General features: G+C 36.9%; 1 protein-coding gene across 8 annotated transcripts in view; it reads left to right on the top strand.

Annotated features, from left to right (window-relative positions):
• Nucleotides 1-26,799, top strand: part of DOCK4 (dedicator of cytokinesis 4) — a 541,157-nt gene that overhangs the window by 307,416 nt on the left and 206,942 nt on the right. For all 8 annotated transcript variants that reach the window (XM_060196434.1, XM_060196436.1, XM_060196435.1 and 5 more), the window contains exon 13: nucleotides 24,507-24,632. In XM_060196434.1, the coding sequence (XP_060052417.1) occupies nucleotides 24,507-24,632 (126 nt within the window). The remainder of the gene's footprint in view (nucleotides 1-24,506; nucleotides 24,633-26,799) is intronic.

Below are 26,799 nucleotides of genomic sequence, written 5' to 3'. Positions count from 1 at the left end.
ATCCAACCTCCCTTTGGAGAATGGAACATTCATTACTTAACCATTGTTGATCCACATTGAGGGCCAGATCTGATAGGGGCCCACAGAGGGGTGGGTACATTGTGTGGTTCCTGATGGAGATGACAGTGACAGTGGCAAGAGGGAGCTGGTAGAGAGAGGTCTAGGCCCATCATGTCTGTATACCATAACTTTTTAAGACATTCATCTGACATTGAGCATCTAAGTTGCTTCCAAGATTTGGCTATTGCAAATTGTGGTGCTGTGAACATGGGTGTGTAATAGTCTCTTTGTATAGGTATCTTTATTTCCTTTTGATTTCATCTTTCCCACATGTCTCACACGGAACAGCGATCCTCTCTTATTAACTGTTATTCAGCTGCCTATTGAATCAAGCTGATGGTCTTTTAAAAAATGTATTTACTTAGCCAGGTGGTGGAATATCTTGTTAAGTGTACACATTACAGTACATAAGGATGCAGGTTCAAGCCCCTGGTACCCTCCTGTAGGGGGAAAGTTTCATGAGTAGTGAAGCATGTCTGCAGGTGTCTGTCTCCTTCCCCCTCTCCCCTTCCCTTCTCAATTTCTGTCTCTATCAAATAAATCAATAAATAATAAAAATATATTAAAATGCATTTATTTATTACATATGAGAGAGTTTTACATGAGACAGGAAGGAAGGAAAGAAAAGTCAGAGCACCATTCTGTTACATGTAACATAGGATCAAACTAGGAATATCAGCTATGCAAGCTCAATGCTCTACCAACTGAACTATTTTATAGTCATTCAAGCTGATGTTCTTGGTGATAGACCTTTTTTAAAATTTTATTGTTATTGGTCAGGGGGAATTATTTACAGTACAGTCTTTAACACATTAACTTATACCTCAGATAGCTGATGGGTGTTTCTGCATTCTATGAAGCTGGTGTCAGGAGTCAGGATTGCTCTCAAGTCAAATCACAAATTGTTTTCTGCATAAGAGATGGGAATCATCTCTTAGCCAGTCTTCCAACCCATTTACTACCATCTCATACTCTGCTGATATTACCTCCTAAAACATTTAAATTTAATTGCTCTTTTTGGGATTATATAATTTAATTACAAAAAGAGGGAAGAGACATTGTCTTTTCTTTGCAAGTTATTTTTAGTGAAATCCTGAAAATTAATTTATTAGGTGGAATGCTAGAAAACGAAATCAAAGCCATCTTATTGCTGAGTGTTACCTTGCCTGTTTATAGCAATCATACTGAAATGAAAATTTGCATGTTGCATTTTTTGGAAAGAGCAGAAGACTTCATTGTAGCATATAAGTTTGTATAAAAGGCTTCTCCTTCCATTGTCAGTATCCAACCTCTGTTTCACTCCATTCAGTAATACATAGATCCTAGACATCCAAAAGTGTTTTTGTACTTGCTTTTGCTAAAAACGAACAAACAAAAACTTCATATAGTCTCCTGTCCTTATGTCTGAATCACTTTCCACTCTTCTTTCAAGCATGATACCCAGCCCATCTGATGTATATGATTTCTGTTTCTCTGGTCTTTCTTGATCCCTTTTTACTCTCTTGAGCCAAAGAAAAGCCAACCCTCAGCCTCCATTCCAAAATACTTCTCCAAATATAGCAAGCTTAGAAAGAAGCATAATAACAAATGAATAAGGGCGGAGGAGATAGCATAATGGTTATGCAAACAGACTCTCATGCCTAAGGCTCCTAAATCCCAGGTTCAATCCTCCGCACCACCATATGCCAGAGCTGAGCAGTGCTCTGGTGTTTCTCTCTGTCTCTCTCTCTGCATCTCTCTCAAAAATAAAATAAATAAAAATATTTAAAATAATAACAACAATAATAAATGAATAGCTTCTTTACTCTTCCCACTAAAGTTTCTGCCCTTCAGTCATAGGTGTGTCATTGTTCTTTCACCTTAACTATGCCCATTCTTGGGAAAAGGCAGTTCTATAAAAATAGCAGATAAGTACTCGAGAGCTGTTTGGCTTTATTGTTACAAAAGAAGTATTCTAATTACTTACTTAAAAATAGTTACTGACCAGTTTGAGCCCCTGGCTCCCCACCTGCAAGGGGGTCACTTCACAAGCGGTGAAGCAGCTCTGCAGGTCTCTCTTTTTTTTCTTCCTATCTATCTCCCCCTCCTCTCTCAATTTTTTTCTCTGTCTATCCAATAACGATAACAGCAACAACAGCAATGGAAAAATGGCTGCCAGGAGCAGTGTATTCGTGGTGCTGGCACCGAGCCTCAGCAACAACCCTGGAGGCAAAAAAAAATTAGATAAATAAATATTTACATATAGTGGATGAAGCATGGGTTAGCAAAATTGAAGTGAGAAATTGGGGTGCATAATGTTCAAACTATCATAATGCCTAGCTGTGTTGATCTCCACTATTTTTTGTTTGTTTTTTTCATGGATCATCGAACTGTCTATTAAATGAAACCAGTCAGTCAAATGTGTTCCAGAGAAAATTGAATTCATTCAGCAAAGTGTGTATATGTGTTTTTTTCTTGTCTCTGGTTTGTCATGCTATTCCTTGGTCATTGTTACGAAAGAAAGAAAAAATAATAATAGCTTTGAAATTAGTTTTGGAAGCAAATTTTACCATCTAGTTTCCAGGCCTTTTATGCTTCATATCCTCCTATCTCTGAGAATTGTAATTGTGTCTGTTTATTAGTAAAGGAAGTAATCTAGTTAACTGAGTTTTTCCCCCTCTAACCTAAACTTAAGTTGCAAAGGGACATTAACCACTATCTTTTGAGTTTGGAAACTAGAAGAAAATTGCAAGTGTTCCATTTACTTTTTAAAGATAAAAATAATTAAATTCACATCTCTATGCTTAGATTTAGTTAGATTGATTTGAAATTTCCAAAGTTTACACTTTTCAGATATTTAAAAATACAAAAGCAATACAAAAGAATTTGAAGTTCTAAAAGTATTTGTTAGAATGAGCCTGGTTTACGGTTGTCAAGCAAGTGGTTATTATAAGTGTCACCTCTGGTAGACATAGGAGCTGAATTCTAAGAATGTGAAGCCAGATAGAGTCAGTATGATTTAACAGGGCAAATTCTTCAGCTCAGTGATTTGAAATAAAGTGTTTGAAAATCATTGGCTTTGTTCCAGTATGTTGTAAAAGAAACTTTTTAGATCTTTTCATATTGTCTGTACTTATGAAATCCAGTTTTCTGTAGTTTAAATATGTAACTTACAACTATTTACTACTCAGGCCATTTTCTGTGACCTCTTTAAGATGTCTTAGTAAGATGAGTGTACCTAGTTGTATTCCAGCCATTGGTTCTGTTCAGCCTCCATGAGAGAGTAAAAGGATTCACATATCAGATAAAGAGAAATTAGTTTAAAGCCACATAGGAAGTAGATAGTGTTCTTTATCTGATAAAGGTTAAAGAGGACTTGAGAGAGATTGCATTTTGAGGATTGAACACTCTGTCTTTATAGAGCAAATGTTAATATTGTTAAAGTGGCATAGTTCTTCATGTTCCTGATTTTTTAACATTGCAGTTAGGAATTTTGATTTCTAGTATTGTTTTTAAAAAGGTATTTATTGGCACCACATATTGGCTGGAATTATAGAATATGGCCTTTAAAAAAAGTATGTGGCCTTTTTGTACAGTTTTGCATTTGTATTGTGTATTAAAATCTGGCTTTTATTATTCATTTAAAGTTCTTTTTTGGTCTAGGCTTTTGAGATAGTCCGCATATCAAATACACAGCCTGTATATTAAAAAGATTCAGTTTGTGTTTTGAGAAACATTGAGACGTACAATTGATTTTCCCCCTCTCATATTAATTAACTAATGATTTATATGTCTACATTTGCTAGGAGTGTACATAAACACCATTCCCACCACCAAAGGACTGTGAACCATCCCTCCCACCCACTCCCAACCCCCACTGTCCCAGGAAGCTGCATGTCTACCCCTCACCACTGGGTTTTTACTTTGGTGCCCTACTTACAATTTGATCAGGTCCTGCTTTTAGTTTTCCTTTCAGATCTTCTTAGTCAGCTTCTGTTGATGAGTGGGATCATCCCATACTCATCTTTATCTTTCTGACTTAGTTCACTTAACATAATTCCTTCTAGCTCTATCCAAGATGGGTCAGAGAAGGTGGGTTCATTGTTCTTGATAGCTGCATAGTATTCCATTGTGTATATATACCACAGCTTTCTCAGCCACTCATCTGTTGTTGGGCACCTGGGTTGCTTCCAGGTTTTAGCTATTATGAATTGTGCTGCTATGAACATAGGAGTACACACCTCTTTTTGGTTGGGTGTTAATGGAGTCCTTGGGGTATAACCCCAGTAGAGGAATTACTGGATCAGATGGAAGGTCCATGTCTAGCCTTCTGAGAGTTTTCCAGACTACTCTCCACAAAGGCTGTACCAAATTACATTCCCACCAGCAATGTAAAAGGGTTCCTCTGTCCCCACATCCTCTCCAGCATTTGTTGCTGCTGTATGCCATTCTTTTGATGTATGCCATTCTTACAGGAGTGAGGTGGTATCTTAGTGTTGTCTTAATTTGCATTTCTCTGACAATCAGTGACCTAGAGCAGTTTTTCATATGTTTGTTAGCCTTTTGGATCTCCTCTGTGGTGAATGTTTTGTTCATTTCCTCTGCCCATTTTTGGATGGGGTCATTTGCTCTTTTGGTGCTAAGTTTGCTGAGCTCTTTATATATTTTGGTGATTAGTTTCTTGTCTGATGTCTGGCATGTGAAGATCTTCTCCCATTCTGTGAGGGGTCTCTCTGTTTGTGTGATAGTTTCTTTGGATGTGCAGAAGCTTTTCAATTTGATGTAGTCCCATTGGTTTGTTTCTGCTTTAGTCTTCCTTGCAATTGGGTTTGATTCATCAAAGATGTCCTTGAGGTGTAGGTGGGAAACTGTTTTACCAATGTTTTCCTCTAAGTATTTGATTGTTTCTGGTCTGACATCTAGGTCTTTGATCCATTTGGAATTGATTTTTGTTTCTGGTGAGATAAAGTGGTTCAATTTCATGCTTCTGCATGTTTCAACCCAGTTTTCCCAGCACCATTTATTGAATAGAGTCTCCTTCCTTTATTTAATAATTTGGGCCCCCTTATCAATGATTAGATGTACATAGGTGTGGGAGGTTATTTCTGGGCTTTCAATTCTGTTCTACTGGTCTGTGTGCCTATTTTTGTTCCAGTACCATGCTGTTTTGATGATGATGGCTTTATAATATAGTTTAAGGTCTGGGAGTGTGATGCCTCCATTTCTATTTCTTTTCTTTAAGATGGTTTTGGCAATTCTAGGTGTTTTCAGGTTCCAGATAAATGATTGTAGTGTGTTCTATTCTCTTAAAGAAGCTTGGTGGAACTTTGATGGGTATTGCATTAAATTTGTATATGGCTCTGGGGAGAATATTCGTTTTGATGATATTTATTCTTCCAATCCATGAGCATGGGATATCTTTCCATTTCTTGGTATCAGTTTCTATTTCCTTGAGTAGCGACTCATAGTTGTCAGCATACAAGTCTTTCACTTCTTTGGTCAACTTTATTCCTAGGTATTTGATTGATTTTGCTGAAACAGTAAATGGGAGTGATTTCTGGATGTCTTCTTCTTCAAATTTAGTGTTTGCATAAAGAAATGACACTGATTTTTGTACATTGATTTTGTAGCCTGATATCTTGCTTTATTGACTAATAACTTCCAGTAATTTTCTACTGGATTCTTTAGGTCTTTCTATGTATACTATCATATCATCTGCAAATAGTGAGAGCTTGACTTCTTCCCTTCCAATCTGTATTCCTTTGATTTCTTTCTCTTGCCTGATTGCTATGGCAAAAACTTCCAATACCATGTTGAAGAGTAACGGTGACAGTGGACAGCCCTGTCTAGTCCCCGATCTGAGGGGGAATGCTTTCAGCTTCTGTCCATTGAGTATGATGTTGGCTGTAGGTTTGCTATATATAGACTCCACTATCTTGAGGAATTTCCCATCTGTTCCCATTTTTTGTAGAGTTTTGAGCATGAACGGGTATTGGATTTTGCCAAAGGCTTTCTCTGCATCTATTGAGATAATCATGTGGTTTTGGGTTTGCTTTTATTGATGTGGTGAATGACATTAATTGACTTACGGATGTTGAACCAGCCTTGCATTCCTGGGATGAATCCCACTTGGTCATGATGAACAATCTTTTTGATGTGTTGCTGTATCCAGTTGGCCAAGATCTTGTTTAATATTTTGGCATCTATGTTCATCAGAGATATTGGTCTGTAGTTTTCCTTTTTTGTTCTGTCCCTATCAGCTTTTGGTATCAGGGTGATGTTAGCTTCATAAAAGGTGGAAGGGAGTATTCCTGTTTCTTCAATCTTATGGAATAGCTTAAGAAGTATGGGTATTAACTGTTTCCTGAAAGTTTTGTAGAATTCGTTTGTGAAGCCATCTGGTCCAGGACTTTTGTTGTTGGGGAGATTCTTAATAACGGTTTCAATTTCTTTGTCTGTGATTGGTGCATTTAGATTTTGTAGTTCTTCTTGGTTCAGTTTTGGAAGTGCATAGGTTTCTAAGAATTGTTCCATTTCTTCCAGATTCTCTAGCTTGGTGGCATATAGTTCTTTATAGAAGTTTCGCAGGATTCTCTGGATTTCTGTGGTGTCAGTTGTGATATCTCCTGCATCGTTTACAATTCTATTAATTTGAGTCTTCTCTCTTTTTTGTTTGGTGAGTCTGGCTAGGGGTTTGTCAATTTTGTTTAATCTTTCAAAGAACCAACATTTGGCTTCATTGATCTTTTGTATGGTTCTTTTATTTTTGATGTTGTTTATTTCTGCTCGAACTTTAGTGATTTCTGTCCTTCTGGTTGCTTTAGGGTTCCTTTGTTCCTCTTCCTCTAAGTCCTTGAGATGTGCAGTAAGGTCGTTCATTTGAGCTTCTTCTTGGTGTTTAATATGTGATTGTATGGCTATAAGTTTCCCTCTCAGTACTGCTTCAGCTGTGTCCCAAATATTTTGATAGGTTGTGTCTTCATTTTCATTAGTTTCCAGGAACATTTGAATTTCCTGTTTGAGTGAGTCTCTGACCCAGTGGTTCTTAAGAAGCATGTTGTTTAGTTTCCAAATTCTGTGTCTTTTAATAATTTTCTGTTTGTTGTTAAATGTTAGTTTTACTCCACTGTGGTCTGAGAAGATACTTGGGATGATTTCAATGCTCTTGAATTTATTGATGCTGTCTTTGTCGCCTAACATGTGGTCTGTCCTTGAGTATGTGTTATGTGGATTTGAAAAGATGGTGTATTCCAGTTTTTGGGGGTGGAGGAGTATGAAAATATCCAAGAGGTCTAGTCTGTCGATCTCTTCATTCAATTCTCTTGTATCTTTATTGGTTCTCTGCTTTGTTGATCTGTCTAAGTGTGAGAGTGGGGTATTGAAGTCTCCCACTATTATTGTATTACTATTGATGTATTTTTGAAATTCTTTCAGTAGATGCTTAATGTATTTAGATGGTCCCTCATTGGGTGCATAGATGTTAATAATTGTTAAGTCTTCTTGGCTGATTGATCCTCTAATCATTATGTAATGTCCTTGCCTATCTTTTATTACTTTATTTCATTTAAAATCTATCGTATCTGAGATGAGAATGGCTGTTCCTGCCCTTTTTTTTGGTCCGTTAGCCTGTATGATAGTTTTCCATCCTTTCACTTTAAGTCTGTGTTTATCTTGTTGTGACAGATGGGATTCTTGCAAGCAGCATATGGTTGGGTTATGTTTTCTGATCCATCCCCCCACCCTCTGCCTTTTGATGGGTGAGTTTAAGCCATTGACATTTATTGATATTATGGATTTAATGTATTGTAGTTCCATTGTTCTAAAAAAAAATTTGTTTGCTCTGATATATTGCAAGTATTATAGTGATGTTCTTGTTTATAAGAGGTCTTTTAGTACCTCTTTCAGGGCCGGTTTCGTGATGGTTGCCTCCTTTAACTGTTGTTTGTCTAAGAAGGTTTTGATCCCTCCATCTAGTTTGAATGAAAGTCTAGCAGGATATATTATCCTTGGTTGAAACCCTTTTTCATTCAGGGCTCGATATATATCTTGCCACTCCCTTCTGACTTTTTAGTTTGAGTGGAGAAGTCTGCAGATAATCTTATGGGTTTTCCCTTGTATGTGACTTTTTGTTTCTCTCTTGCAGCCTTTAGGATCCTTTCTTTATCCTTACTTCTTCTCATTGTGACTATTATGTGTCTTGGTGTCTTCAGGTCTGGGTTGATTCTGTTTGGTACTCTCTGGGCCTCTTGAACCTTGATATCCTTTCTGTTATTCAGGTCTGGGAAGTTTTCTTGTATTATTTCCTCTAGAATGTTTGCTTCCCCTTCCTCTCTTTCTTCCCCTGGCAGGCCAATTATACGAATGTTACTTCTTTTGAGATCATCCCATATGTCTCTGTTGTTGTTTTCAGTGTCTCTCAATCTCTTTTTAAGCTCTTTCACCTCTTTCTTTGTTTTCTCTAACTCATCCTCTGTCTGACTAATTCTGTTTTCTGCTTCTGTTAGTCTGCTTTCCCTTGCCTCAGCTTCTTTCTTCATTACAGCTATTTCAGCTTTCAGTTCTCTAATTGTCTCAAGATAATCAGTATTTTCCTTGGGGGTCTCAACTGTTGTTTCCCTAATACTGCCATTCCTTTCCTCCAATGTTGTTTTCATTTCTGTGATTAATAAGTTTATTATTGCTTGCATACTTTTCTTATCTATGGTTACTTCTGGCTGATTTGTAGTTTCTTCTGGGCTCTTGTCTTCATTCATTGGAGTAGCAGTTTTATTTCTTTTTGATCTACCCATTTTTTTTTATTTATGTGTTTCTTTTTTTTTATGCTCTGTTGTTCCTCCGTTGTTGTGTCTTGAGTACAAGTAACACTGTACTAAATACCTTTATGACAATTGCACTCACCAACCTCCGGAATTACAGTAGCAACTGAAGTAAGTATTGAAGCAGTTTATTCGTTACCAGTTAGCCAGACAATTTCTCCAGTCCGTGAAAAGATAGTATCCAAATCCCAGTGAAGAAAGAGAAAAGAAAGAGAGGATAGCAAGAATAGACAGTTATGCAAATCTACTATCCACTGTATATTCTAGGGGTAACAAGAGGGGAAAGAGAACTAGAGCAGAGATACACACATAGAGAGTCCACTCTGAGTCAGATTTCTTCCCCAAAGTAATTCACAAATTCAGAAAGGCAAAGAAGAAGGAAGAGGTGTATGACAAGATTAAAAAAGAGAGAGAGAGAGAGAGAGAGAGAGAGACAAGAGAGAGAAAAGGGAGAAGATAAGAAAAAGAGTTGTAATTAAAGAGCAGTGCAAGGAACTTCCCAAATGTGTATCAGTGAATTAAAAAAAAGCACCCTGTTTGATGGTGTGGGGTATCCTGCTAGGAGCTGGTACCCAGGGACTGCTTATGGGAGGGCAAAGGAAGTATGCTTGAAAATTAAAAGGAAGAAAAAAGAATGTTTTCCCCTACTCTAATTCTTAACCCAAATTAAGTTATAGTCACCTCCTTGTCACCGCTATGACCCCTTATTGGCTGGCCTGCTAAAGGCAGAAAATCCTACTGTTCCAGGAGATGTGTTCCAAGCTCAGCGGCTAGCAGCTTCTCAGTCCGCCATCTTCCGGGAAACCCCCCCCCTCCAGACTTTTTTAAAGGATTTCTCGAAAATGAAAACTAGCTCCAAGTCCTTTGATCCAATGAGAGCTATACTTAAGAAGTCTTTGGATCTGCCCTCAGGGTCGCGGTGGTCCCTGGAGACTCCCAAGAGAAAGCCCCCAAGCTATAGTGCTCCCTCCGGGTCCTCTGCCGGCTGCCCAGCAGCTCTCTGCAACCAGCGGAGAAGCCGCCTTCCCGGGCGTAGGACAATGCCCGGCACACCAGCCTTGCCCGCCGCCTCCTGGGAAGTCTGGAGCAGCCCTCCTACTAGTCCGTGCCACCTTTACTCTAATTCTTAACCCAAATTAAATTATAGTCACCTCTTTGGTGTCACCACTAGGACCCCTTATTGACTGGCCTGCTAAAGGCAGAAAATCCTACCATTTCCAGAAGATGTGATCAGAGCATACGCTGCTAGCAGCTTCTCAGTCCGCCATCTTCCTCCTCACTATCAGTTTAAAAATATTTTTAAGGCTTAATATATTATTTTAATTAAATCTAATTTAATTTTTAAACAGTTTTTTTAAATACTTACTTATTTATTCCCTTTTGTTTCCCTTATTGTTTTCTTGTTGTAGTTATTGTTGTTGTTATTGATGTTGTTGTTGTTGTATAGGACAGAGAAAAATGGAGAGAGGAGGGAAAGACAGAGATGAGGAGAGAAAGACACCTGCAGACCTGCTTCACCTGTGAAGCGACTCCCCTGCAGAGCCAGGGACTCGAACCCGGATCTTTACACAGGTCCTTGTACTTTGCGCCACGTGCACGTAGCCCACTGTGCTACTTGTCCGACTCCCAATTTAATTTAATTTTTTACTAGAGCAGTGTTCAGCTCTGGCTTATGGTGGTGCTAGGGATTGAATATGGGACTTTGAAGCCACAGACATGAGAATCTCGTTGCATAATCATGGTGCTATCTCCCTGACCCTTCATATATTATTTTTAACTCCCAATTAAAAACTAGTGGAAGTGGTGACCTGAGCTTCATTTTTTCTGTTTCTTGTATTTTTTTAATTACAAGCACTTTAATTTGTTTGGAATTTTGCTATGAAGAAAAATAGTCATAGTTTGTAGCAAGTATTTCATTAAAATATCATTTAAAATTATATTTATACATGCTATTTTCTCAGTGACTTACATGTTTCCTAGTGCGAATAAACTTATAGGTTTATAGTAATAGTTACAGTAAAAAAATATTTAAAGATAAAAAAACCAGCGTAATTCGTAATGGTTTCATTCATTCTTTAGAATTATAGCTTCCACAGTATACCAGTGAATCTCTTCCTAGTTCTGGTCAGTAAATTTCTTTTCTGGTTAAGATTAAATGAAAGTAAGAAATTTTAGCTGTCTTTTAATGCCCCTTCATTTGACATTTCATGTTTTATTATATATTGTTTCAATTTTACTTTCTCTATAACTCAGCCATAGGCTAACCACTTCTTTGAAGAAAACATGAAAGTCTTCCCAAAATTTTGATATAGCAGATCTTTGAACTAGCAGTTATAATCACTGGATAATTTGTTTATACTTATCATAATTTTTCTATATTACAAGGTTGACATTCTGATGAATAAGATTGCCTTTTTAAAGATCTCAGGAATATTATCTTTGGAAAGTAAACTTATAGTTAGGACCTTTGTTTTATCCTTAGTAGCATCAAAATTCTGTCTTTTAAGAGTCTATTTGGTTTAAGGAAACATTCCTTACCACAGTTATGTATTTCAATAGTTTAAATAACTATTTTTTCTTTTCTTAATTTATCTTTCCTATCTCAACAGTTTCTCAAGTTACTAAGGAATCTTCCACCTTCACTCATTTACCTTATTTCACAACATCTAATACACAAATTAGCATCAGACAGACTAGTAGAAAATGAGTTCAAATTTAATAGCATAGATATAGAAAATTCATATGCCCATAAATTCTAAAATTAATGAGGTATATGGAGATTTTTTTTTTTATTTAAGAAAGGATTAATTAACAAAACCATAGGGTAGGAGGGGTACAACTCCACACAATTCCCACCACCCAATCTCCATATCCCAGCCCCTCCCATGATAGCTTTCCCATTCTCTATCCCTCTGGGAGCATGGACCCAGGGTCATTGTGGGTTGCAGAAGGTAGAAGGTCTGGCTTCTGTAATTGCTTCCCCGCCGAACATGGGCGTTGACTGGTCAGTCCATACTCCCAGTCAGTCTCTCTCTTTCCCTAGTAGGGTGTGTCTCTGGGGAAGCTGAGCTCCAGGACACATTGGTGGAGTCTTCAATCCAGGGAAGCCTGGCCAGCATCCTGATGGCATCTGGAACCTGGTGACTGAAAAGAGAGTTAACATACGAAGCCAAACAAATTGTTGAGCAGTCATGGAGTATATGGAGATTTTATCCCATGTTTGGGATCTTGGACATAATGGAGGGATGAGGAGGCTTCACATAATAAGAAGGAAATGATTTTTTTTTAAAAATGCTTTTAAAACACCCAACACCAAAAGTTCTTGCCTTGAGATATTTAATCTGCTTTGAGATAGTTTTCTTTAATAAAAAAAAAAAAAAGATTTCTGGAGATACCAGTAAGTCTGCCTTAGATTTTTAGGTAGTCTGCCTAGATTTTTAGTGTTGCTACTGGTGAATAAACAAAATCATTCATTCATGTGTGATACCACCTCATCAGCCCAACTTTTGCATTTTCTATATTTAAAGTGGGGAATGGGATATAGATATTGAGAAAAGAGAGGTTGATAGCACAGAAAAGGGAAGAGACACCAAGACACCACTCCATCATCCATGGAGCTACATTTTGGTATTGTTCATGCTGCTTCCCTATGGTATCAGGATTGAACTCAGGACTTCATGAATGGTAACATGTATGTTCTTCGCTGAGCTCCAGCAGTCTGCATCCTCTAATGATAACTATTTTTATTGACTATTGAGGTCCACAGGATGTTGGTTGACTTTTAGTTTCACGTATAAGATGACATGTATTGGAAAAGGTCAACCCTGAGCATACTGGAAAAAGTGTACCTGAAATCTTTAGGGGAGACTTACTCTATACCACCAAGACATTACTTTTATGTTCTAATAGACTACTTCTTTGGTTGTTTTTTTTTTTTACCACTTTTTTCCATCTCCATTTCTATCAAATTAGTATGATCCTCCATCATCTCTTATCTATAAGAGCCTTTAACTGAATTCATCAGTTCAAGTTTCTAGACAATACTGAAAATATTATTAATAGTATTGTTCGTAGTAGTAGTACTAATAGTAATCTTTTACCAAATCACTGCTCAACTTTGGTTTATGTTGTTAAGAGAGATTGAACCTGGGACCTCAAGGCCTCAGGCTTAAAAATCTTTTGTATAACCACTATGCTATTTCCCCAGCCCTAAGATGACTTTCTTAAAACACAAACTGAATATTATTTTCCTTTATCTAAAAGTCTCCAGTGGGTTCTTGTTTATGTTCAGCTTCCCAACCTCTTCTTCAGCCATATCTGATTCAACTGGTTTCTAACTTAGTAGCTTTCTTCTTCTTCCTCTTTTTTTTTTTTAAGTAGACTTTATTGCAGCAACAACTGGGAGAAAATTCCTCGTAGTAGCCTTCTTATACTTTCTCTATTGCAGAAAACTCTCTCCTATTGTAGGATTTTTACAGACCCTCCTTCTGCCTATAAGATAAAATATTCAGATTGCTGGAACAAGAGGATGGCTCATTGAGATCACACATGCTTTACCAATCATGAGGCCCTGAGTGCAGTCCTGGAACCATATGAGATCTCTCTCCAATTTTATTAACAATTTTCTTTAAGTTTAAATGTCATCCTCTCAGAAATATTTTCTATCACAACTTATTCTGTATTATTTTTATCTAAATTTCAGGTTTATTTTCTTTGTAATGTTTATCAAGAGACAAAAATTCTAGTAAGAATATACAAAAAGTTACAGGCATTGATTACTTTTAGAAGACAACACAGGAAACCTGGGAGTTAGCATAGTAGATAAAGCAGACTCTTAAGCATGAGGTTCTAAGTTTGATCCCAAATATTACATATGTCAGAGTGATGTTTCTGTTCCATCATGTTCTCTGTCTCTCTCTTCTCTCTCTCTCTCTCTCTCTCAATAAATTAATCTTTTGAAATTTTATTTTTAAAAAACTCAGGAACTAGCTAAATTTACCTTGATAATGTAAACTTTTGTGCAGTTTGAATCATTTAGCACTTTTATGTTCTACTTAAATGTTATTATTTAGTTTTTTTAAATCCTTAATATGAAGTGACAAGTAGAAGACAAATATTTTACAAGTAAATGAATAAGAAACAGAATTATGACACATTTGTTTCAGTTTTGTTTCTCTGGTTGCCTAGTGCCAAGCAGTAAGTATTAGAAGTAAAAAGAATGATAATTCAAAGGAAGTTGTTTAATATTTCTTGTTCAAGGTCTAACACCCTGGTTTGCTTATTCAGTCTTTACTGGACTTTTGCAAAACTTCAGTTTCTGTTTTTATTCTGCTTCTGAACAATAATTAGAAGAACATCTCTCCTATTTTAGAAGTGTGTCCTTAAAACAGTGCCTTAGAAATGTTACTATTAATGAAGGATCTGAACTTTTTTTATTAATTTATCTCTCTACCAAAATAAAAGTCATTTATGCAGATATTATTCATCACCCAGTCTAGTAAATTATTGTTCATAATGTGTATCTTGTCCTCCTTTCTTTCCCTACCAGAATCCTCATTCACAAATAAAAATTTCCATTCCAAATTTCATTAGTTCATTTCTGATGCCAGTTTGAACTCTTAGCACAAGACAGGTTTTCAAGACTTGACCCATATTCTTATTGTAACCACTTTCTGTGCCTCTGCCTATATTCTATCCTCAATTTTATATATTCCCCTTTGAATTCCGGATGTTAGTAGCTTCACAGAACTCTGATACTGTGAACTCTCATATACTACAAAAGCACATGTCTTTTAACAAGATAAACTCATGATATGCTTTAATAACTTCACTAGAAATCAAAATATGTCAATAAAAAACAGGTGATGGCACACCCAGTTACATACACATACCATGTGCAAAGACCTTATAAGCTCTCAGTACCAGATGGATGCACCAGGCATAACAAGTCCCATAGTGCCTCTCCTCTCTCCATCTCCAACTTCCTCATCATCTCCATCTTAAATAAAAAAAGAAATAAAGCTAACTGAGAATAGTAAGATTACACACATAAAATGCCCCAATACATGCACCTCCCTCCCCCAATAGGAGGAATTATTGCTTTTACTATTCTGATTTATTTATTTATTTATTTATTTATTGTTACCTTTTGTATGTCCTCTACTTGGTTTTGAAGAAGTATTCCCTGTTTTTCCACTTAGGTTTGTGCTGTGTTGTATATGAAATTTTGTCATGTTTCTTTAATCTCAATCAGCTAGACCCATTTTCTGAAATGAGTTTCCATAAGTGTTAAAATATTTTCTGAGTTGTGATGAAGACTTAATTTATGGATCTCTACTTAATAGTCTATTTTGAGAGAAAATAAGGTAAAACAGTTTTCCTATCCTTTTTCTATACTTAGATTATATTCCAAGATAATTACAAAGGAAACTTTAAGTACTCAGTATTAAATACTTTTAAATTGACTTACAGTTTTCAGGTTAATCTGGTCATTAGCATTGTGATTTTATGTTAAAATTTAGCTTATTATATTCATAAAACTTTGGAGCAAAGTACAGTATCTGAATTAAATTTCTTTTATTTTTTATTTATAAAAAGGAAACATTGACAAAACCATAGGATAAGAGGGGTACAACTCCATAAAATTCCCACCACCAGACCTCTGTATGCCATCCCCTCCACTGATAGCTTTCATATTCTTTAACCCTCTGGGAGTATGGACCCAAGATCATTGTGGGGTGCAGAAGATTGAAGGTCTGGCTTCTGTAATTGCTTCCCCACTGAACATGGGCATTGACAGGTCGATCCATACTCCTAGCCTGTGTTTCTCTCTAGGAAGGGCTGTGGGGAAGCGGAAGAGCTGTTGGGAAGCGGAGCTCTAAGTCACATTGGTGGGGTTGTCTGTCCAGGGAAGTCTGGTTGCGTCCTGCTAGCATCTGGAACCTGGTGGCTGAAAAGAGTTAATATACAAAGCCAAACAAACTGTTGACCAATCATGGACCTAAAGTCTGGAATAGTGCAGATGAAGCGTTGGGGGGTCCTCCATTTTATAGATAGCTAGTGGGCATATTTTAGTTATATTTCAAAGGGCCTGTAGCTATACTAGTTTTTTCTTTTTCTTTCTTTTTTTTTTTTTTTTTTTTTTTGCCTGGGCCTGAAATCTGATATGCAGTTGAATCCTAATTATTGTCTGGGGAGATGATGTCATGGCTGGGAAAAGGACCAGAAAGCTGAATTCAGGGAAGAGAGCAGCTCCCTAATATGGGAAAGGGGTATAAATATTACTGTAAACCCCATCGATTTGATGTGATCTGGGGCCCATAATCAGTTTAGGAACCTGTGTGACCTCTGGATTCCTGTAGATCTGAGCTCACATTCTGTAGGAATGTTGCCCCAGTATTGACTCATCTTCCTCAGGTGTAGCATAGAGTATGTTGTCCGTCCTCTCTTCAGAGGATGGAACATTCTCTACCATTGTTGACCCAGATTGAGGGCAAGGTCCTATGGGGGCCCACAAAGGGGTCTATTTTGTTGTGCCTGCTAGAAATGACCGGTAACAGTGGAGAGAGGGATTTCTTTGAAGTCTAGGCCTATCATGTCTGTTTGGGAATCTCAGAACTCCCTGATTAGGGCCCCTGAATTAATTTTTATTGAAACTGATAATCCTTAACTACTGCTTAACTAGAGTAGTTGTTTGCTTGGTTAACTAATTTACTCATTCACAATTATAATTGAGTTGTGTATTGATAATCACACTATTATATTTTCCTAATGTATTACTGTATATGTTGAAAGTCATAGGTATACTTGACGTTCTAAAACATGATAGGCTAAACTGTTGTAACATCTTTTCATATTACAAACATGTAAAGATGCTGAATAAATTATATCCATGGTATGGCACACTGGAGAATTAATGTTCAAAGAAATAAAAGAAAAACCTGGTAGCATGAAAAACAGAGTTCATAACTAAAAGAGGTAGATACCCTAGCAGAGAAGGAGGCATGAATATAGAACTTGACAGTTTACAAATTAAACTCTGAATTTACCATGGAATTTGAGATATGATTTAAATATGTACAAGTGGTATCTAGTTACATGTCTAATACTGGGATTTTAGGAACTTTTATTTTAAAAACATGATGAATGCATATGATTCTCTCATGAGACATTAAAACTATGCTGGTCAGTGGTATGAATTTATGTTATATTAACAGTTTGGAAAAATCTATAGCTTTCTTAAATTCAATAAAATGCAGGGCACTGGTTGAGTAGTCTAAAAAATGTACAAGTGTGCCTAATCTGTATCACAACTTTACACCATAGTTTACGGAATTCCTGTGAAGGAGACAGCACCCACTAAAGATGAGTCATATTAGGATGATGATAATAATAGTGATCAATCATAAAATAATCAGCAGTGAGGCAGATTAATTTTCATAAACAGGAAACTTGATCTTCTAGAATTTTAGATAGTAAATCTTCAAAGAAAGACTAAAAGATAGAAAAGTTAATTCATATTAAAAAATGGGAATTTTCACAAAATTAACACACACCAAAAAAAATAGATGGTGTACCAGAAGATGCCTAGTCACTCCCCGAGACAACTGGAAAATTTCCAAAACAACACACCAATCTCATCAAACTGCAGCTGAGATTTATGAAGAAACTACACAACTGGAGTTGGGTACATAAGTGTATGTCCATTGGGCAGAAAAGGGGAGCAGAGGAGAGTTTCAGTATGGAAGAAAGTATGATTGCCTACTGCCAGCATTATGTTGGCAACTACACAGTAGAGCTCATTGCCACCACAGACCTGAGAATTTCTGAGCTCTTAACCCTTGACCTGAGGAAATTAAAGTTCAGCTTGCTCTAAAAGATTCACTAGTATGGCAGAGAATTAATTTGACTGAGAATTGATAGTGAAGCTGTGCAATCTGTCCCCATCTCAAGGAATATTCTTGGGAAATTATGTCTGGGCAGTGTATGGGAAAGTGAGCTATACTCCTCAAATACACAGGCAAAACCAATCAACCATAAAAATTGGCTTCTACACACCTAGTTCACAAAAGTCTGGGTGCAGGCTCAATAGCTGTAGGGTGTCAACACAATCAAATTACTTTACTGGTAGTATCTCTGCTACCCCTCACCAAGAATGAACAAACAGGAAATATAGCACAGTAGTTACAGCACCACCTGCTGACCCAACAATAGCAGCCACACTAAATATGCAAAGAGAGAAAAACTTTGACTTTCCAGAATAATACTAAAGCTGAGTCCACAAAAAAAAAAAAAAAAAAAAAAAAAAGAATGGCTACTGAAGAACATCAGGAATATATTCCTGGAAGACTTATTAGACAATTCATTGTGAGGTCAATTTAAGAATTTCAATTTAAAGACATACCCGGGACTTGACAAAGTGTCTAAGTAAGACAATAGAAAACATACAAGAGAAATTCCAGGGGACCAGGTGATAGTTCACCCAACTGAATTCACATGCTACTGTATGCAAGGACCCAGGTTCAAGTCCCTGTTCCCTACCTAGCAGAGGGAAGCTTCATGCGCAAACAGTTGTTTCAGGTGTCTCGCTTTCTCACTCCATTTCCATCTTCCCCTCTCCTCTTAACTTCTCTCAGTCCTCACAGAAAAGAAAAAGAAAGAAAGAAAGAAAGAAAGAAAGAAAGAAAGGAGGGAAAAAAGGAAGAAAGAAGTAAAGAAAGAACTACAGGGAGTGGTGGATTTGCCAGTCAGCACCCACCCCCTGGAATAACACTGGTGGCAATAAAATAAAAAATTAAAGTAAAAACAGGAAAATCTCAAACAGAATTACAGGGCACTGTAATTAAAGAGACACTCTAATTAAATTGAATGCATATCAGACTCAAATGATAGGTCTAAAAAATACAGTCTCTGAGATGGGAAAGCATACCAGGGATAGAGAAAAGAAGCAGAAGGGATCAAAGACTATATTCAAAGAAATAATAACAGGGGGAGTCGGGCAGTTGTGCAGCGGGTTAAGTGCATGTGGCGCAAAGCACAAGGACCAGCCTAAGGATACCAGTTTGAGCTCCCGGCTCCCCACTTGCAGGGGAGTCGTTTCACAAGGGGTAAGGCAGGTCTGCAGGTGTCTATCTTTCTCTCCCCCTCTCTGTCTTCCCCTCCTCTCTCCATTTCTCTCTGTCCTATCCAACAATGACGACGACATCAATAACAACAACAATAATAACTACAACAACAATAAAACAACAAGGGCAACAAAAGGTAATAAATAAATAAGAAATAAGAACAGGAAAATTACCACACGTGGGCAATATTTAGAACATAGACATCCAGGAAGCTGAAAGAACACTTATATTTCTGAACCCAAAATGACCTTTACCAAGATAACATCATTGTAAAGCTATTAACACTTCAAGTAAAAGAAAAATTATTGCAGGCTTCTAGGGAAAGGAAGAAAGTGATGTATGAAGATAGGGTTATCAAACCTTCATGACATCACAATCTCTAGAGGCAAGGAGAGAGTGCAACAACACATTTAAAGTACTAAAAGATGAGGTATCATACATACTTCCTTACCTCAATTTATACTACAAGATTACTATACTCCAAACTTGCTAGTACTGAATAAAAATAGACATATAGGCTAGTGAAATAGAATTTAAAACCCAGAATTAAGATCCTACACCTATGGACAACTAATTTTTGAGATGACAATATCTTCAACAAGTGGTATCTGGAAAATTGTCTGGACATATGCAAAATAAACTGGGCCACCACTTATTACCATACACAAAAGTCAGTTCCAAATAGATGAAAGACATGGCATCAGACTAGAAATCAAATACATAGGAGAAAGCATTGGTAAAACATCTCAATCTATACTTTAAAAATGTCTTCAAAAACTCAGGTCCAACAGCAAAGGAAACAAAAATAATCCAATGAGACTATATCACACTGAAAGACTTCTGCAGAGCAAAGGAAACTACCACCCAAATAGAAAGATATCCTTCAGAATAGAAGATCTTTCTATAACATATATCAGATGAAGAATTTTTAACTCATAATGGAGAAAAACAAAAATCTTGTTCATTCTTTTTACCCCCATGTATACCAGATAATACAATCTCTTTGCTTTTACGTTATCATTTAGTTCAAGTCTCTTCTTTTTGCATAACATAATGTTACTAGTATTTCTGCTTAGAAACTTTGATGAGAAATTCTAGTTTAATGATCCTCACTTGCAAAGACTTACAGGATCTCAAGAAATTTGTTAAATTCAGTTGGTTCGCTATTTGAAAGCCCTGTGTTTTGTATCCAAGAGTTAGGTTAGTGTTCCCAGTGAGAGTGACTGTTGTTATGTACCATGCCTGGCACGCATTGGCATTCTACAAATATCGGCTTCTGATGATGTTAATGATGATGTTGATGGTGTGGGTGAGTATTTTGAAGGCAAAAGGACATAAGTGGGAGGAGAACAGAGACACCACTAATGAAGTGGGGGTAGTAGGAGAACATGAGTCAGGAAGAAATAGCTACTGAGACAGATGGATGATAACACATGTTAGTTTGCCTTCATTCTCTGGTCTTTAGGTTTTATAAGGAAGCAGTAGTACCATATAAAATTATCTCCAAGATACACTGACTGTTATAGCTATCAAATCCTCCACACAGCTTCTTCTTCTCTGCCTCATGCTATGTGGCTATCAAAGGAAAGATTCCCCTGCTTGGTGTCTATAGCCTTCCATCTTCTTCAAACTCAGATGGAGATAGAGAAGGGATTAAAGAATGTATAGCTAAAATTTGGATGCAGATTTACAGTTTCATAGTACTTACCAGATTTAATTGAATTCTCACAATTCCTCTAATGCTTACTATTAGCTTCACATCAAAAAACATGAGGACATAGTGATACAATCTTACCCTGTCCATCATTCACATTATTACCCACTGTGTAATCCTCATCTAGGTCAAATTTGAACCCTGGGGAAAGCTCCATCTTCTTTCTGAGTCTAATTATTATTTAAAATAAAATGTCATGATTTGGAGGGGAGTTAACGATTGACAATGCAGTTGTTGGCACATGGGTAAAATTTCTCTTCATGTTGTGGGAGCAAATGAACCCTCCTGCACTGCTGGTGGAAATGTAAATTGATCCAACTCCTGTTGAGAGCAGTCTGGAGAACTCTCAGATGGCTAAAAATGGACATACCCTATTCATCTCCTGGGGGTATAGCCTAAGGAACCAAATACACCCATCCAAAAAGATCTATGTATACCCCTGTGTTCATAGCAGCACAGTTTGTAATATCCAAACCCTAGAAGCAACCAAGGTGCCCAACAACAGATAAAAGGGCTGAGAAAGTTGTGGTAGATATATACAATGGAATACTACTCAGCTATTAAAAATGATGAATTTGCCCTCTTCACCTCATCTTGGATGGAGCTTGAAGAAATTATGTTAAAGGAGGTAAGATGGAAAGAGAAGAATGAATATGGGATGATCCCACTCATAGACAGAAATTGAAAAATAAGAACAGAAGGGAAAACACAAAGCAGAACTTGAGCTAGGTTTGGTGTATTTCATCAAAATAAAGGACTCTCGGCAAGGGGGGGAGTGTTCAGGTCCTGGAACATGACGGCAGAGGAGGACCTAAGTATAGTGTTGTGTGGAAAACTGAGAAATGTTACAATTGGGGAGTTGGGTGATAGCGCAGCGGATTGAGCACACGTAGTGCAGAGCGCAAGGATTGTCATAAGGATCCCGGTTCAAGCCCCCCAACTCCCCACCTGCAAGGGAGTAAGTCGCTTCACAGGCGGTAAAGCAGGTCTGCAGGTGTCTATCTTTCTCTTCCCCTGTGTCTCCCCTCTTCTCTCTGTTTTTTTCTGTCCTATCCAACAATGACATCAACAACAATAATAATGATGACCACAACAACCATAAAAAAACAAGGCCAACAAAAGGGAAAAAATAGCTTCCAGGAGCAGTGGATTCATAGTGCAGGAATGGAGCCCCAGCAATAACCTGGAGGCAAAAAAAAAAAAAAAAAAAAAAAGCCTTCAGGAGCAGTGGATTCATGGTACAGGCACCGAGCCCCAGCAATAACCCTGGAGGCAAATAGAAAGAAAGGAAGGAAGGAAGGAAGGAAGGAAGGAAGGAAGGAAGGAAGGAAGGAAGGAAGGAAGGAAGGAAGGAAGGAAGGTTACAGATGTACCAACCACTATTTTACTGTTGACTGTAAAGCATTAATCGACCCAAGTAAACAAGTAAATAAATAAAATTTAATCATCTCAACATGATAGGTGTCTGCAAGCACTCTCATCCCCATCCTACGTTCTTTTCCAGCATAATACACAAGAACTCCAAACTGCCACCTAATGCCCCCCCCAGTACACCAAACATGCCAAATCCAGTCCAAGTTTCCTGATATTTTAACCACTGCTGAAAAGCTGTCAAAGAAACCAACAAAATGCTGCTTTTGTTATAGCTTGTTTGTTCATATTGTTGAAGGAGGTTAAAACAAGAACCTAATTTAGATGTATGGCAAATATGTTTTACATTTCTTTTTTATTTCAACATGAACATTGGAACTCTAAGGGACAATATTTATTGCTGTATTGTTTCATTATGGACTGTGACTAGGAAGTGATAACTTAATGAGAGTCATTGAGTAAAAGAGGGATAAGTAATGATGCAGTTGGAGGATATTTGGATTACAGATTTTTCATCCTGACACCTATCATCCAAATTCACTTTATTTATTCATGTTATTGCCACCATTGTTATCACTGGGGATCAGTGTCTGCATGAAGAATCCTTGCTCCCATTCTTCTTTATTTTCTTTATTTGTTTTGTATGTTATTTGTTAGGACAGATAAAACCCGAGAGTATAGAGGGAGATAGAAAGGGAGAGAGAAAGATAGACACCTACAGACCTGCTTTACCACTCATGAAGCTTCACCCCTGCAGGTAGGTAGCTAGAACCCAGGACCTCCTGCATGGTAATGTATGCAGTTAACCAGGTGAACCACCTCCTGGCCCCCAAATTCACTTTAAAATTGAGTTTAGGTTTTTGTTGACTGACTTTTTTATTTAAAAAAAAAGAAAAGAAAAAAGGAAGTCAGCTTTAGCTTCCATTAATGTGAGGGGCTTGTCTTATTTTGAAAAAGTAAAAGAAAAACGAAAGATATTTAAAATCTCAGAGAATATCATATTAAATATACAAAGACATGTATTTACATAGATATAATATTAATTTTTGTAGTTGTTTCATAATAGTTGATAAAATTTGATATAAAGGAAGTATTGATCATCTTCTATTTATCCTCTGTGTTAATGTTTCTATAACGCTAAATATATATGTATTTTAGCTGCTTTACTGACTAGGTTCTCTTTTGCTTATCAAAGAAAATCATATCCTGCTTTATTTTTTTCTATAGAAACTAGCAACTAGAGCCACAAAATATCTTACTTGGACAGTGTGCTTGCTTTGCTATATGAACCCAGCCCCACTGCACTGAATGAAACTTTGGTGCTGTGTATCCTCTCTCTCTTTCTCTCTCTCTCTCTTCCTTTCTGTATTTTCTTCCCTCATTCCCTCTCATTCTCTCTTCCTCTCTGCCTTTCTCTGTCTCTTTATCTATTGAAAAAGTCATATTTTTATCAAAGCACCAGTGATGACAAAAAAATGTATAAAGAAAGAAAATAGTGTCTCTTTCTCCCTTTGTATCTCCCCTGTATCTCCCTCTGTATCTCCCACTTGTCTATCCAAAATGAATGAATAGTAAATTAAATAAATAAATATTTTTTAAATGTGGCTGAGTAGTGGCACAAATGGTTAAGGACACACATTATAGTGTTCAAGGACCTTAGTTCAAGCTCCATTTCCCCATCTGCAGGAAAAATGCTTCACAAATAGTGAGGCAGTGCTGTGTGTGTGTGTGTGTGTGTGTGTGTGTCCCTCTACATTTCCCCCTTCCCTCTCAATTTCTGTTTCTATCCTAAATAAATAAATAGAATAGAATAGAATAGAATAGAATAGAATAGAATAGAATAGAATAGAATAGAATAGAATAGAATTTAAAAATAATGCCCAGTGTTATGTTCTGTGTGATATTACAACTGGAAATCTTGGCTTTATTATAATTACCATTATTACTTAAATTTTATGAAAACCTCTATGAATAGCCTTTAAAACCCTTGAGTTATATAGTCTTTTTAAATGTACACGTTTCATATAGAGACAGAGAAACTGAGAAGGAAAGTGAGATAAAGAGTGTGTGTGTGAGAGAGAGACAGACCTAAAATTCTGCTTCACTGTTTCTGAAGCTTACTGTGAACATGGGGACTGGACTTGATCCCTAGTCTGTGTGCACTGTGATGTATATGCTCTACTTTGTGCACTATCACTTGGTCCCATTTACAAATATGTATAAATTAAACACTGATTTTTTTTAAATCTATTTACCCTGAACTTCTTTACTCAGGAGGGGTAGTTGGAAAATTATTATCTAGAGATCACCAGTTTAGATGAATTTTATCTCAATATTAACCCTTACTTTAAGGAGACGATTTATAGACTTGGGCTTGTGGGTTCTTTACATTTTCATGATACTGTGTCTCTGCTTTTGACTCTTATTTCGTAACTATTTTAGGTTTAGCAGTTTCCCTACAACTATTACACGGGGACATTGAGCAAATCAGAAGGGAATATTCCTCAGTATTTTCTCATGGAGTATCCATAACAAGAAAGTTGGGTTTTTCCAATATCATTATGCCTGGTAAGTAACTTGGGATGAATCAAATGATGAAATTTGGCTATTTTATCTATGTTTGACACATAAGAAAAATTTCATATGATTAATATCAAGAGTTCAAGTGGAATATGCTAAAGAATGAACTGAGGTATGTGATAATATATAAACATTGTTTAGTGTTTTTACATTTTGATTATATTTGGATGGGTAACTTGTGAAGTCCATGACTGCATTTCATATTGACCATTGTGAAAAATGGAAAGAGTGGTGTCCAGAAAAGATTTTACTTTTGATGAAAATATTAGTGAAGTTTCTTTGGAAACATTCATACAGATTTCCATAAGAACAGTTATGGCATAATAAAAAGTGTTTTGTGTACAAAAGCCAGACCTTCTACCTTCTGCAACCCTCAACGACCCTGGGTCCATGCTCCCAGAGGGCTAGAGAATGGGAAAGCTATCATGGGAGGGGGTGGGTTATGGAGATTGGGTGGTGGGAATTGTGTGGAGTTGTACCCCTCCTACCTTATGTTTTTGTTCATTAATCCTTTCTTAAATAAAAAATTTTTTTTAAAAAGTGTTTTGTGGAGAATTTTCCCACTAGTGATTATGTGCAAGTATATACATATAATCAGTAGTCATATGCTAATATCATAAACATTTCTATGTTTTTCCTACTTTTATCTGTGTACATAATTCAAGTGTGTATTATAAAAACAGACTATAGTTAAGTGTTTATATCTGGAAACATCAAGAAGATTTCATAGCATTAATTATAAAAGTAGTAGGATTTCTCAGTGTTACACATCCCACCCTATTAAAACCAAGAAAAAAAGTAAAAAGACTAAATGAAGTAGACTCAAAAGGTTGTCAGTATTTTAATAAATAAGGTCCTCCAAATCACTGTTTAAATCATGATTGATTTGAATAACAACCTAACAGAGGGCTGGGCAGTGACACACCCATTTAAATGCACATAGTACTTAACACAAGGATCTGGGTTTGAATTCCTGCTCCCCACTTACAGGAGACTGTAAAATTTCCTGAGACGACCTGACCTAGCTTAGGAAGCCCGTTTGCCTGAGCATCTCATGCTCTTGTTGTCAAAAGTGACTGTTTATGGAAGTGTTTACTTAGTAGCATGTTATTCAGTGACTCTTACAACCCTTCATTATTTCCTCCAGTTGCAATAAATAGTTGGTATTCCTCTTTAACAGAAAGGGGAAAATCCTGCTGGGAAGCAAATTGATGGGCAAATCTAATATGAAAAACATATTTTAGGACAGAATACAGGCAGCTGCTGGAAGAATTCCTCAGCTTGATCTCTGGTCAATGTCACTGGAAAATGGAAAGAAATAAAGCAGTGTGACACTTCACCAGTTAAATAATTGTCTGGGATGTGTTGTGCTCATGCAGTTCTTGTCTGACTTTAATGATGGGCATGAACTTTCTGTGAAATAAGGCTCTCTTCTATCCCTTCACACATTTTAGTAGAAAGGTTCAGACTGTCTGAGCTGTTATTTCTTCCAGATGCCAGTGTGTAGTGCCAGGGGCCAGAGATTCTTTAAAGCATTTTTCCTTTTTCTTTTTCTTCTTTAGCTACTTAATCTTCAAAATTAGATGGGAAAGGGAGAGGTGTATATATATTCACTTAAATAGGTAGACACAACTTTAACACTCAGTGATTGGCAAGCATGCAATTATTATTTTGTTTCCTTTGTTATTTTCAGAACTTTGATTTATCAATTAATGCTCTGTGGTGATACTGATAAAGTTTGAACCAAATTCTTTAATGAGAAAATGTATGTGAATAATCATTCTGACCCTTGTGTATACTGACAGTTTACTAGCATGATTTTTTCCCCTCATTTTTCTAGCCTTGTCCTTCAAAGTTTTAGACTTGTCTTTCTGAGTTCATTTCTGTTCTGGTAGGAGTCAGGACAGATGAGACATGTGATTATACCTACAGAACCAAGTTCTTAAACCCAGTCACTCCTGCTCAGCTGAGTGAGTTAAATCTGTGGTCACAATGCTTACAGGAACATGCACAAAGCCCTTTGAGAGGATCAAAGAATTTAATCACTACCAGACTCCTTTTGGAATGAGAACAATATTGAAGCAGAAATTCTATCATTCCTCATTTTCTTGTATGAGCAGATCTGTTTGGTGTCTGGGTGAAGAAGCAATCTGCT

Source organism: Erinaceus europaeus, chromosome 8 (genome assembly GCF_950295315.1).
Source record: "Erinaceus europaeus chromosome 8, mEriEur2.1, whole genome shotgun sequence".
Taxonomy (NCBI): domain Eukaryota; kingdom Metazoa; phylum Chordata; class Mammalia; order Eulipotyphla; family Erinaceidae; genus Erinaceus; species Erinaceus europaeus.
This window is presented reverse-complemented; position numbering and strand designations above follow the sequence as displayed.